The sequence below is a fragment of the Dicentrarchus labrax genome, unplaced genomic scaffold, assembly GCF_905237075.1.
Source record: "Dicentrarchus labrax unplaced genomic scaffold, dlabrax2021, whole genome shotgun sequence".
In the NCBI taxonomy this organism is placed as follows: domain Eukaryota; kingdom Metazoa; phylum Chordata; class Actinopteri; family Moronidae; genus Dicentrarchus; species Dicentrarchus labrax.
In genome coordinates this window covers 15392594-15405822 of record NW_026136708.1, presented here as the reverse complement: position 1 = coordinate 15405822, position 13229 = coordinate 15392594, and the positions used below count along the sequence as shown (strand labels likewise).

At 43.3% G+C, this 13229-nt stretch overlaps 1 protein-coding gene and 1 long non-coding RNA gene across 5 annotated transcripts in view; one reads left to right on the top strand and one right to left on the bottom strand.

The window, feature by feature from the left end:
• fut8b (fucosyltransferase 8b (alpha (1,6) fucosyltransferase)) overlaps positions 1-13229 on the bottom strand; it is an 80540-nt gene that overhangs the window by 24974 nt on the left and 42337 nt on the right. For all 4 annotated transcript variants that reach the window (XM_051408735.1, XM_051408737.1, XM_051408736.1 and 1 more), the window contains exons 2-4: positions 11772-12379; positions 3870-3988; positions 2639-2801 (exon numbers count right to left, since the gene is read on the bottom strand). In XM_051408735.1, coding sequence (XP_051264695.1) covers positions 2639-2801; positions 3870-3988; positions 11772-11974 — 485 coding nt within the window. In that variant the 5' untranslated portion in view covers positions 11975-12379. The remainder of the gene's footprint in view (positions 1-2638; positions 2802-3869; positions 3989-11771; positions 12380-13229) is intronic.
• On the top strand, positions 366-3461 carry LOC127368196 (uncharacterized). The gene is made up of 2 exons (XR_007885593.1): positions 366-483; positions 3153-3461. It is a non-coding gene; the product is annotated as an uncharacterized LOC127368196 (long non-coding RNA).

Sequence of the window (13229 nt, the reverse complement as noted above, 5' to 3'; positions counted from 1 at the left end):
ACAGACTCAACACTCAAAACATCGCTGCAAGTCTGTTCCGCTTTGCATCTGGTAAATCCGCACTGTTGTGTCAGCTTGACCTACCAACAGTCGAGTTTCAATATAAACGTGCACCTAAAATACTATTCAAATTTTCCAGGATAACATAGATTGTTTCCAAGTTATTTGGTCATATTTATCAATTTCCAGGTTTTCCAAGACACATGGGAACCCTGCAAGGTCCATTTATTAGCTCTTCTAGAGCTTTCAGTCATATCATATCATCATATAACATATTCTCACCAGCAGATGGAGTTTTTGATACAAAGTGACACACTATTTGTAGATTCAGAGGTGTTAATTTTCTTCATTTCCTGTTTTGAACTTTGAACTGCTTCCTGGCAGACCTCTATGAACTTTCACACTTTCATTCCAGGCGTCTATAAAACTTTGTGAAATTGAAAGTTTTACATTCTGCAGTGATCATTTTCATTGGGAGAGCAGGTAAGTAATTGCATACTTTTTCTAATGTGCTACATTTTTATTTAACTTGGGAAATGTTTCGAGACAAGGACTTTACTCACTTCCTGAGCAGAATTTAAATGAGGGAGCAGTGCATTTATTCGAGTCAAACATTTCATTGCTCCTTCCACCTCTGCCCCTATCTGTGCTGGCTCTCCCAGCCTGCAGCACATACAAAGAAAGCTGGGGGGCTTAGACGGGAAGTGAATGCAAGTGTGAGTCTGTCACTATTTGTGTATGTGTGTGCGTGGGTGCATGGCTGTGTGTAAGGGGTGAGGAATCAGTCTTTGGAAAGCCGCTTAGGCAGGAATGACTAAGACAATGGGCCCTGTAAGCCACTTCAGCAGGATTACAATGAACCACTTGGCTAAGTGACACCAGGACTTTCTTCATTCAGCTGTGTGGAAGCCGGCCATCGAGATGACAGGGAGAGCGTGATCTTTGCCCTTTGTTTCTCTGTAACTACTGCAAGTGCCGCTTTCAAGTTCTCCTGCAAATATCAAAGTTTCAACTTTTGACATCATCAGATGCTGGTAAACAGCAGCCTGTGAGTCCCTAATCAACACTGAAGTATCTACAAAGAAGAAATGGGGATAGATTAAACACACACACACACACACACACACACACACACACACACACACACACACACACACACACACACACACACACACACACACACACTTACTACCAGGATTCTGAACCATTTCTTCAACATGACAGCACTACGAATCTATCCACCTTCTACTGCTGCTGCTGATTTTCTTTATCAAGTAATCTGTTGGATATTTAGTTTATATAACTCTATTGATTTTAAGATGACAAGAATTCTGAATTTGAGAAGGAAGAAACAGAGAATGCTCAGACTTTCTGCTTTAAAAGTTACTTAAATGATCTTTGTCATTTCTGTGTATTCTGTTGAGGATCTGACACAAACATTTCACAGGCAAGTTTGCTGTGTTAAGCTTTCAGTTTTACTTCATCATCAATACCTTTGATAAATACTTGTGTCATTTCACAAATGCCAAGGTTATTTAATGTTACAATTTGTTTTTACACAAAAATAAAATTGGCAACTGTCTTATAATAATAATAAATAAAAAAGCCAACTTTTGGTACCTGACAGTTGGATAATCTGCGCTACAAACACATGTAGGTCAAAACCAATAAAGTATTGAGCTTCAATATCCAGGCCTATACCCCTACCAGCTGATTGCTCAGTAATATCAGGTAGAACGGTTCATATTTACTAATAGGAAGTACATCCTTAAGGAATGAATGTCCCTGTACTTGCTAGGATCTATTATGTCAGTGATGCTGAGTATTTTCCATAGTTGACCCCCTTTTAATGAGTTGTCTCCAAGCAGCAACCTCAGTGCAAATGAAGTCATCACAAAAAAAAACTGCAGTTCCTTTATCAGCCACTTGAGGTTGGCTACAGAAGTGAGTCATTCTCCATAAACCCTCCATTTAACTACCGAGCTTTAAAGATGAACTAAACATTTTTACAGCTTGGTACTAAAAACTATTTTGGTCTCTATAGTTAATTTCCCCGTTCATCTGTACGTGGGGTGAATTTTTATCTAACTCATCCATTTAAATTATATTAAGGCTTAAAGTTATGCACAATTAAGGGTATGGTCGCTTTGAGTGACAGGTGGGTGCCATCAGAGGCAGCTGTTCTCAGTAACCAGGCTTCAAACGGCCCCCGTCAGCTCAACCCCATTTTTGGATCGGCCGTGAGCCGCCGGAGTCAGGACAACACTTTTCACAACGGCTCTTCAGAGACCTATAGGTGATGTCATGGAGACTACGTCCTTTATAATTATACAGTCTATGGTTGTCTCAAATTTTGTTCTGCAAGTTAGGTTAAAGAAAAAACACATCGGCACACAAACACACAATCACACTCACTATCACTATCATTATCTATCATGTAACAGGGATGACGCCACACATGAATGCCCCACTAGTGAGGTCTGCTTCAACCTTCTTTCTGGAAGTGACTGTGTTGTTCCCTTAGACAACAACAACATCTGATTTTTATTGATGTCAGTGTCACCTTTGCCATGGACTTAATGGTTGCCTTAAAATCATTTTGACTATTTCCCATGTGTTTAAGCGACTATATGCCTACCTTTCCTGGTGTCCCAAGTCTTGCAAGAGCGTGTCGGCGTACTTCTGCCTCTCGCTGGGCTCAACAATGGCCAGTTTCTTCACCTCGCTGCGGACAAAGTACCAGAACTCCTTAACGCCGTTCTCCACCCTCCTCCGCAGCTCCTCCTGAGTAGGCCCTGGGCCTGCAGGGGGAGTAAAAGAGAACATCTCATAACAAAGATACTCAGCTGGCATGAAATTTGAGGCACGGGTATGATATAAAACAATGATTTGATGACGTCAACTTCAAAGTACCTGCATGGGAATACACCTGGGAGAAAAACTATAGGAAATGAAGAGGTCTTTAGGAATGTTTGAGCATTAGATTATGTGAGCCCATACAGGCTAATGGCACAAAACAAGGTTTCGGAAAATAACTATTCAATTCTTTCTCTTTCATATTTTGTCCCTGAGTGTTGCTTTGACCTCATTAAGGAGCACTGCATCACTGTTTTTGTGCCTCATGGCTCTCTATCGTGTGTTTTCTCCCACAGTTCTAACAACAGGAAGGAACTCTATACCCCACCCGAGCTAAACAATGTGGAGTAACCCACATGGATAACACAGCTGCCTGCTCTGGTTTCTGCAGAGAGAAACAAACAAAAAAAAAGAAAATCGAGAAAAGGGAAGGACAGCCTCAAGGAGGAGAAGAAGATGGTGGTGAAGAGGGAAAAGCTTTTTTACCTTCCTATCTTGCACTCTCTCTTCTCAGTCCCTCCCGTGGTGGAAAAAAGCTTTAGGGTATTTTTAGCTTTTTCTTCCCCTGCGGCAAGATGGAGAGGCTGACCCCGTGCTGCCCTCAACGCTCACATGTCCTTCTTTATTTTCTCTCTGTCTGTCTCTTTTCTCTCCTCTCTCTCTCTCTCCCATTCTACCATTGGGGCATTCACACTGCTTCCACTTCATTCACACATTTCTCCTCTCACCTGACAGCTTTCCTGCCCCTCTGACCACTGCTTAGAGTGGCAAATACACACATAACCCTGCCCATCTGACAGTGTGGCTCTGCCATCATCACTGCTGAGTTACAGCAGGTTTAACACTGGACTAGACTGAGATTCTCGCTGCAGGCGAAAGCTCACAAGAGCCTTTGACTGGTTTTTATACCTTATATAGTCAACCCCTGCACCTTCAAAATCAATCCTTTCATATTTCCGAGCTCTGTGCCAAATCCTTCCCAGCGACCTTTCAGATAGCCCAGCCCTGCTTACCATCTCCAGTGAGTTTCTGGAAGCTGTGGATCTTCTGTTTGGCTCTGGTTAACTGGTCCTCCAGGGAGCGCAGTCGCCCTGCAGCCAGGGACCCAGCTTCTGCCTGACCCTCTGGTATCCTGGGTGGGGGGGAGAAAGACACAAGGAGAGGACGTATTGGGTGAGCATGGAAGCATGTGCACATCGATAGGAGAAAGAGAGTGCAAAAATGTCCTACTTTGCAGATATACAATAATTCTGGAAAAATGCAATGCAAGTGTAGTCATGCAAGTAATAATTACTTTCATTATCAAAAAAGCTGTCAATTATTTTTTGACCACTCAATTAAGTATAAAATAAGCCTTTGATCATTTAGTCTAAATAACCCCCCAAAAAAACATTATATTAAATCAAAAATGATATGAAACCGATTGGATCAGCTGTAAAAAAAAAAAAAAAAAAAAGACTTCAAACTTTTGCTTTGGCAACACCATGAATGAATTAGCTTGAGACAGACACTTTTTTGAAAGAGTCTATACAATAAATGATTGACAGTTTTCTCCTTCACTTAAGACTTCAACAACAACCATTCCTACACCTGACTGGATTCACACACACCACTCGCTTGGGCCGCAATTAATCTTTACTCACAATTTTCAAACTGGAAAAATATGGTGGCTGTTCTCGCAAATATTGTGAAATTCCTCTTACACTATCAACCATAAATCTGTCGACAGCACTTAAGTTTAATAGTCATTAACGATGTGCAGGAGTTTGGAGAAGCAGCGAGAATGTTTATCATCCCTGCATCCGTTGCTTAGTCTGATATGTACTGTATTTTACTGGGGTGACTCGATTCTTATTAGGAGAATGTTTCCAGACTTAAAAGTTGCAGGGAAAACTGAGCTGTGATGGCTGGCATCTTTTAGTGTTCACCAGCGAAATTTCTATTTCATTTGCTGAGACACCACAGTGGAGCCTCTTGGAGCCCTGTCCCAGTTTATTTATTTTAAGCTCCAGAAGTACTGGATAATTTCCCATGCCTATCTACCCTTATCTAACCTATCTACTTCTGAACAATAAGTCCAAACATTTTATCCAATGACTAGTCTATATACGCAATGTCAAATTATGGACACAAGTGACAGCTACATTTCATTTCGTTGTGAGCTATACAAACTATACAAAAAAGAACAAATTACTATTATCCTTTGACTGTGTTTGATGGCTCTAAAGATGCCTGCCTGCTGTAATTTAATAGGTCAACATTTTAACTCTATAGTGGATACAATTTAATTTACTGAAGGGAAAGATATCCAGTCAAAACACACCCAGATAAAATTAACTTCCCAATTAAAACTAGGATCAAATCAAAGCTATTCGAGCACAGTAAATAGATTTAATATAATTTGTTACTGTACTTTGACCATTTATCTGTAACCGCACAGAAAATCCCCTTTCATCATTACTGTATACTGACTGCTGCTGCAGTGGTCATGGTGGTCTGTTTGTTCTATGAGTGAAGTTTGATTAAAAAGATCTATTATTAAACAAAAAATGTTCATAGCTCGCAAACAACTTTTAATTCCCATACATGTTTTTTGCCATTTAGGCACAACTCAGCTATATGGTTTCTGTAGCACTGAGATCTGTGCTCAGAAGCCTCAAACTTAAAAGGCTTAGAAAATGTACGGTTGATAATCTTGCAAAGCCTAATTGCTCATTATAGTTGAAATTATGTTTAGGCAGCCTTTCAGTCCATTTAATATATTCCACATTGATGTTATAATCTATTTTCAAGTGTATATATGTAAAGTGATCCGTGTTAAAACTGTATGTTTTAAGTGTTTTGTCAATTATGGCTCTCTGATGAATACAATATAAATATAAGGTTCCCAGCTCTGTGTTAAGGAACTATGAATAACCGCTGCATGCATGTAATGAAAACACAAATGAGCAGTCTGACATGCTGAAATCAGCCAAGGAGAAAAAAAGAACTGCTACTGACATTATACCAAATCAATTCCTCTACATAAAACTATTAAAAATGGAATATGTTCGAATGCACAGGGGCATTGGTGAAGTGCTGCAAAGGCCATGTTAATGAGTCATCAAGGCATGCAAACGCAATTTGCTCGCTGAGTGAGGAACATCAGTTGCTGGCAGGCATAAAGATGAGACTTTTAAAGTTGCAACAGCCCTTCTAGCTGCACAACTCGCTGTTGAAGGCTCAGCCCCTGAGAAGCCCTGGCCTCCCACTTCACTGAGCACTAACTGAGCATTGTGCTTCAAAGCCATGGAAATAACTGAGGAGGAAAGGGAGGAAATGTTAACTCCTACATTATGTAACCGTGTGATGGACAAAGATAAACCTTTTCATACCTTTGTGGCATCTTGGGTATTTATGTCTTAAATTCACGCTTCCTTTCTATGTGTCGTGACCATTTCACCTGCTTGACAGATATTTTGAAATAAGACCCAGGTGTATTTCCTTTCCAAGTATCATCTCTACTATCTATTCTCACAGATAAGTCTGTTCAAACAATATTCAACAGGCCACACCCTAACCTGCTAGTTACACCATTGTACAGGAAGTAGGATTATTTCCTAAGTGACATCATTTCCCAGGAGGTTTAAGTGCTGCTAAAACTGTAACATAAAGCAACATATCTCCTTGAACAAGGCGGAAGAAATAGGCCAGACCAGCACAGACTAATGAGTAGTGACGTGGTACAGAGGTTAGCTAACACACTCCAAAGAGACATAAACTGCTGAGACACAATGCTGGTGCAGGCAGAACACAAGCATCCCCAACCAAGATATGTAGATATAAAATATTACCAAACACTCTGCGGTATCAAAACCCACAGACACACACACACAGGAAGGAGGCAAACACCATACACAAATACACAAATGATCCCTGACGATATCTCTAGAGGACCTGAAACGGAGCCTAGACGAGGCAGCTGGATTCAACAGCGTCTTAATCAAACGATACAGGAGAGGTAACAGATGAGAAAAACTATGACTCGGGGGAGGCGGGGCGGAAAGGTACGGTGGGGGGGAATACTGCGGAGTGAAAGACAAGCTATGAAAGCAGGGGGCGATGAGCCCCACCGGCACTAAGCACTGAGCCGTAAAGCAGGTGAGATTCAGCATGCATCCCAGTTTCCTCTGAAATGCTGCCCCAGCTGTCGCTCCATCGGCTCCTGTCCCTGCACCCGGTAACCATGGAGTTCACAGGGTGATCAGAGTAAGGCGGAGCAGTTTGAACGGTGGGGGCCTGGGTGGCACTGCGGTGCATACATATTTCCGAGGTAAGATTTAATATACTATGGTTGACTTCAAAAGAAAATCCATGTGCTGACCTGAGAAGCCATACATATGGATGGGGATGTAAAGTGTTCTGGGAGGTGTAGATGAAAGCAGGCTACATGAAGGTAATTTCCCTTTACGTTAAGAAAGAACTTTGATCCAATATTCCTATACTCTGCTTGCGTATATGCAGTATGTACATGTGTGGAATGGGTGTGTCAAATACCCGACTGACATGCTCCAGCCTTTCCTGGGAACTCACTATGTGTTACACCAAACCACTTGACTCCAATAAGTCAACCTAATAAACCACAGGAATGTACCAGTGGGAAAAAGCATGTTAATGCTACAAATGGACGGAAAAGTCTGGTATAACCATGAAAACCCCCGACCACTGTTTAGAATTGTTTTGAAAGGCCTGTTTGGTGAGCTAATGACAGGAACAATGCTATCCCCACATGACTGCATTATACTGTATTGCATATGAACTACATTAGAGGTGTATGCATTGTGTGAAATCAGTTGATCTTGTCTCTGCATCTCCTTCTTTTGCTTTATTCATATTATGTCCTCTGACTCAAACAGTATAATTCCAAGTAAACTGATTCTGAATGGTGCAATTTTGCTTCGCATGCTTCATGGTCTCAGTACATCCAGAGTGAGCCAGCTCCACTCTGAGCCCTACTTGACAGAGATGTCCTGACCACAGACAGCTCCCACAATGGGGCTAGTGTGTGTGGTAGTGGACTTTTTCCCAGGCCGGGCCTGAGCGATGGCCAGGTCGATGGGAGTTCAGGTCTGGAAGCAGCAGCAGCATCTGTTTGGTGGGACCGCACTGGGATAAAACCTTACAGGATAACTGAGTCCTCTCACTGTCTCCCTATACATAACTGAACAGCCTCACCACACAAAACTACATTTTTAGTTTGCTTGAAAAATAGGAACCCGAATGAGACATATGCAAAAAGTACTACGTGTAGACAAGATTTTAGTGCAATGACTGCGATCTCCACAACTCTTCTCATCCCCTCAGACCTCATTTTCATTTCCTCCTTTCTGCTCTTTACTTAGTGCAGTCCCCATGCCATCCATCACGCTCCCCTCCTCCTTTGCCTCCTCTGCATCGCCCCCCTCCCTCCCTCCACCCCTCTGTTGGCATGCCTAGGGGATCGATCAGGTCCTCATCGCTCAGCCCAGCTGTCACTCTCACCCCTCGCTCCCTCGATGTCACACCATCAGGCTGGCGTGTGTCATTGTCTCTGCAGGGGCCGTGCCCGAGGTGACTGACAGCTGCAGAGAGGGCGGAGCCAGACAGACTGAGCGACTCGACCTCGTGCTCACCTCTCATTAATGCTGCTGGGTGATTGGTAGGTTGGCACGCTGCCTGTCACTGAAATCACTCAGGAATGGCCCGAATAACCGAATCACTGGTCTGAATCTGTAGGCCAGCCAGGTGATACTAATTTGAATCTGAGCGTTGATTGATAGATTGATTAATTTCACTCGACTATTCCATTTTAAAAATAATGCAGAGTTTAGGAAAAAATGAAAAAAAACAGGTAAAGCGTGATCAGTAGTGTGTACAGAATGAATTTAGCAGGCTATCTTCATCTTCTCAGTGATGCTACACAAACTTGCAATTTGTGATCAAGAAAATCAATATCCCATGCAAACTTCTTCAGCATGACTACCACTCTCTATCATAAAGTAAATGAACAATGTAAACAAGATCCCCTCAGTTATCTAATGAATGCACAACAGTGCCCAATAATGCACTACACATTCATCTAGTGCTGCTGTGGTGTGATGGCACTAACCAAGTTAAAACCTACTCTGAACTATAAATCAATCGCAATGCAGTGGGTTTCTTCTGTGCAGCAACTCAACACAAAAGTGTAATAATGTCAGTTTTATGGGTTTGAATCTCTCTGAGGCCACTCATAAAAAATGAATGCACTAATGCAAAGGTTAGGTGCTTCGGATGAAACCTTCTTTATTACCTAATGTCAGCAGGATGCCTGCAAAGTACTGCTTCTGCTTCTCATACAACATTCAGAGATTTATGTTCTCAGGCCAAAATCTGCAGGACGTGTTAAGTCAGTGGATTGGGTTAGGCATGTGTTGAGCTAGTCGATCAGTGAGCTAGTGAGTTGTTACGTAGTTAGTCAGTCTGTGACAACCTGCCGGGTAGAGTCTGGCTCGGCGCCATGTCTCTGTCAGCAGTTTGGTAGTTGAATGGGGCAGAGGAGGAGGGTGGTGAAGAAGGAGTAAAATGAGGAACAGGGGGAGGACGTGGACAGGGAAGGAACGGGCTGTGGCAGGAATGATGGGCAGCTTAGTAACAGCCTTTTTGCGTCTATTAGGACTCTAATGTAAGGATAAGAGACACTACAAGATGAGGCGGTGGAGGAGTTGTCTCCTGGGCCTGGGTATCTGACCACTGCGCGCGCACACACACAGACACACACACACACAGACACAGACACAGACACACACACAGAAAAACACAATATTGAACAGAGGACAAACCAAGCCCTGTCTTTGTCGATAGTTCATAAAGCTTAACTTCAGCAAGCCAGTTGCCTGCTTTTGGCTTGCCGGCCGGATACTTAACCGAAGCTTAGAGGGACTTGAGAAGGCACTGTAGCGCTGCCCCAGTAAACAACTGTGGAGGCCTCGGTCCCAGATCAACAACCGAACTCAATAACAAGCAACAAGCGTGCAGTGTGTCGGGGACCCATCTGGACACTGGTCGACTGAAAGCTGCACTTGTTTTTTTATGCCATGAATTCCACCTTTGTTTTTGAGCCAATTTTGAATAATTACAAAAGCAAGGGATTTAATCAGGGACCAGCTGTCTGAAGCAACGTGTACGCGTGAGTTTTTTATGTTTGTGTGCGCTGATGAGGGCCCTGCATCAAAGTGAATCGGAATATCACAGAGGAGCAGCAATGGCAACATCTGAAGCTTGGGTTCCCTGTTAATATGGCGCACACCAGGACGCGCTGCCGTACATGCATGCACACTCACGGGCGTACACACCCATGTGCAGACCCAGTGTTTATGCGTAAAGAGAAACACTGTCAGCATGCGGGGATAAGAGCAGAACCATCTGTCTCTCTATTACACATAGCTTGAATGTGCGAATGATGCTGTGTGGTTAATGGGCTCGTACAATGTGCTATTGTCTGCCAAAATAACACAATGAAATCTGGTGAGGTGTGTGAGCCCATCCATCTGTCTGTCCGTCACACACGGCATCTCCGACACCACGGATCCGCTTTTGATCAAACTTTGCAGGAACATTTGTTTAACTGTATGTCGCAGAAGATGCTGATTTAATCAGATGCTGATTACATTTTCACAAAAACTAAAAAACAAATGTCATTGCCACATTGCAACATTTGTAAAATTACTCTGATTGGACTACCGGGGAGCTAGAGGCTGTACTTAATTGCTGGACTTTGCAAAAACCTAAGGGAATGATGCATTGCACCATAGTTTTTTTTTTTACTTAAAAAAAGTTTTGTGACCAGGCAAGCAAAACGGGTACATTACATGTTTGCTCAACTGTGTTTTGTGCAAAACCTCAGACTCAGTAATGACAAAACAAAATCTGTGAACTGATGCATTCGGCAAAGCACTCACAATTTAATGTAACAAATGGCCTTGACATGCAAATACAGATTAAAAGATACAGATGTAAAACTATTTTACTATGCCACTCATGCAGCTGTCCAGAAAAAGCTCCCACTCATTTGCAAAAGCCAAGGATAAGTATATTATGAACCTTTGAATTTAGTGGAAAAGAGAGATGGTGATGAGCTAGCTGTAGCTGTTGGGGAGGTTTGTTTCAGAAATACCCTGCTTACCTTTCACTAAGTATGTTTACTTGAACACTAATATCACGTTTTATGGTGTTTTCTTTTCCAGTTTTGAACATATTTGGGATGATGACGTTTACACTGGAAGGAGAAACCTGGTCATTTGTATCTCGTATTTTAACAGTATCCAGGTTTCTTTAACATCTGCCTGCAGGTACTGTATGTCTGTTCACTCTTCAACATCTAGACCACACACTATTATTTCTGAGCTGACTGAGTCACCTCAGTGGTTGATGAACCCACTTTGGTTTCTGGCTGCCTGGACTCATTTTCCACTCATGCTGGATTTGGCTTCTCTGTTCAATCACCAGTAATGGAAACCAAGAGCTCTAATAGTTTATCCTCTGAATTACCAGTATTATGTTAGACTTTCTTTATTCATTATTATATTGTTTATGATCATCTTCTTGTTTTACTGACTCACTACTACTACTGCATAACTCAAGTTAGGGACACACATGGCAGCCATTGATCACAAACCAGGATAAGGTCTTCACATGCCATATACTGGTTTCAATCACGGTACTCCAGCTAGCTTATTCAGGTTTCTCAAAGCAAGGTAAGGGCTTATACGGGTTTCTGAAACTAAGATATGGTTTTACACGCTCAACCACATAAACAGGACACTAGTGAGCATGTAAACACAGTTATTCTAAGAATAAAATGTTTAGTGTATTTACATTCAAGCAACTACGCATCTAAGCATCTAGCTTGTGGTTACCTGAGCGATTCGGCCATACGCCGCAGGTCTTCATTCTGCTGCTTGAGCCGCTCGAGCTTAGCCAGGATCTTGGAGAGCTCCCGGCTAGACCGCTCCGGGTGCTCGCTGTCTCTCACCAAGTGACCACCGATGTAGAAGAGGAGCGTGCCCCAGGCCAGCAGCACCAGGGTAATCCAACGCCATGAACCCGCCCAGGGCCGCATGGTTCAACCGAGCCCACCCGAAAATGCTTCTCGGTGTGCCTGTACACCCACCGACCCACCGGCCTGCCTGCCGGATGTGCACACACACTCTGTGCCCCGTCACCACAAGTGCCACAGTGCCAACCCTGGCATCGGCATCTTGGCAGGGATGGTGTTCAGCAAATTACAGATGAGATGGAAAGGCGTGCGTTTGTGGCTCAGAAATGTGTAATAAAAGGCAGCGGGTGTTTCTCCAGCAATCAACCAGCCTTTCCTGTGTGTGCTAAAGCATGGCTAGCATGCTCTGAAGTCTGTGTTTTGATTGGTGTCTTCTCCCCTCCACCCAGCTCCGTGTTGACCAACTTATCCCACACAGTCCTGCTGTTTCCCTCCTGTCCCACGAGGTTCTTTTATTTGAGTTGGGTCCTGTAACAAACAAAGAAAGACACAGTATTCAGTTGAGCTTCTTGCACAAAGTTTTATCTTGCAAATACTTTATGTGCTTGTTGGTCAAACAGAAGCAAATTAAAATAATTGAAGAGCTGGGCCGGCAAGCCAGCTTGATAGAGAAATAATGCTGAAGAAGAGAGCAAAGCCTCATATAGCGCCGTACAGAAACGGAGAGCACAGAACGGGGCAGACAGACCGACAGATATAGCCAAGATGCTGCAGACTGGTCCCGACATAACCCTGTCTCAGCAGCCTACAGGATTGATCAGCATGACACAGCAATTTGCATTTACATAGTGATGTGCAGTCCCCGAGCTATGCTGCATTGCTGTCGAGGCAGGACAGGGATGTTCCATTTTTCCCGTCCTGCCTGCTTGCACATTACACACACACTTACTACTCATGCGCTCCCTCTCAAAAGCTCTCACTCGCACACACACACATACAGAAGCCATCACACAACCAAGAATACATCTTTTATTTCTTCAACACCTTGTACCGTATTCCTTAACCACACGGCCTACCACAACCCACTTCCAACACTTTGTCCCCTGCTCTTAGTTAAAGCACAACTAAGCCCGGCAGTTAATGGATTAGTTTGGAGGCAGCGAAATCCCACAAAGTTCTCCCAAAGCATTTTCCTCGTTCCCAAGTGCCCGCTGCCGTCCCCGTAGCCTCCATGACAGAGTGCAACATTGTCAAGGTGATGCGGTGAGCTCAATGGAGCGGAGGGAACGAAAAATCCCTGGATCATCACTTCCCTTCATCCCAAAGCAGTGGGGGAGATGGAGATGGACGCGTGCCGGGTTTATGAAGCGACCTTCAC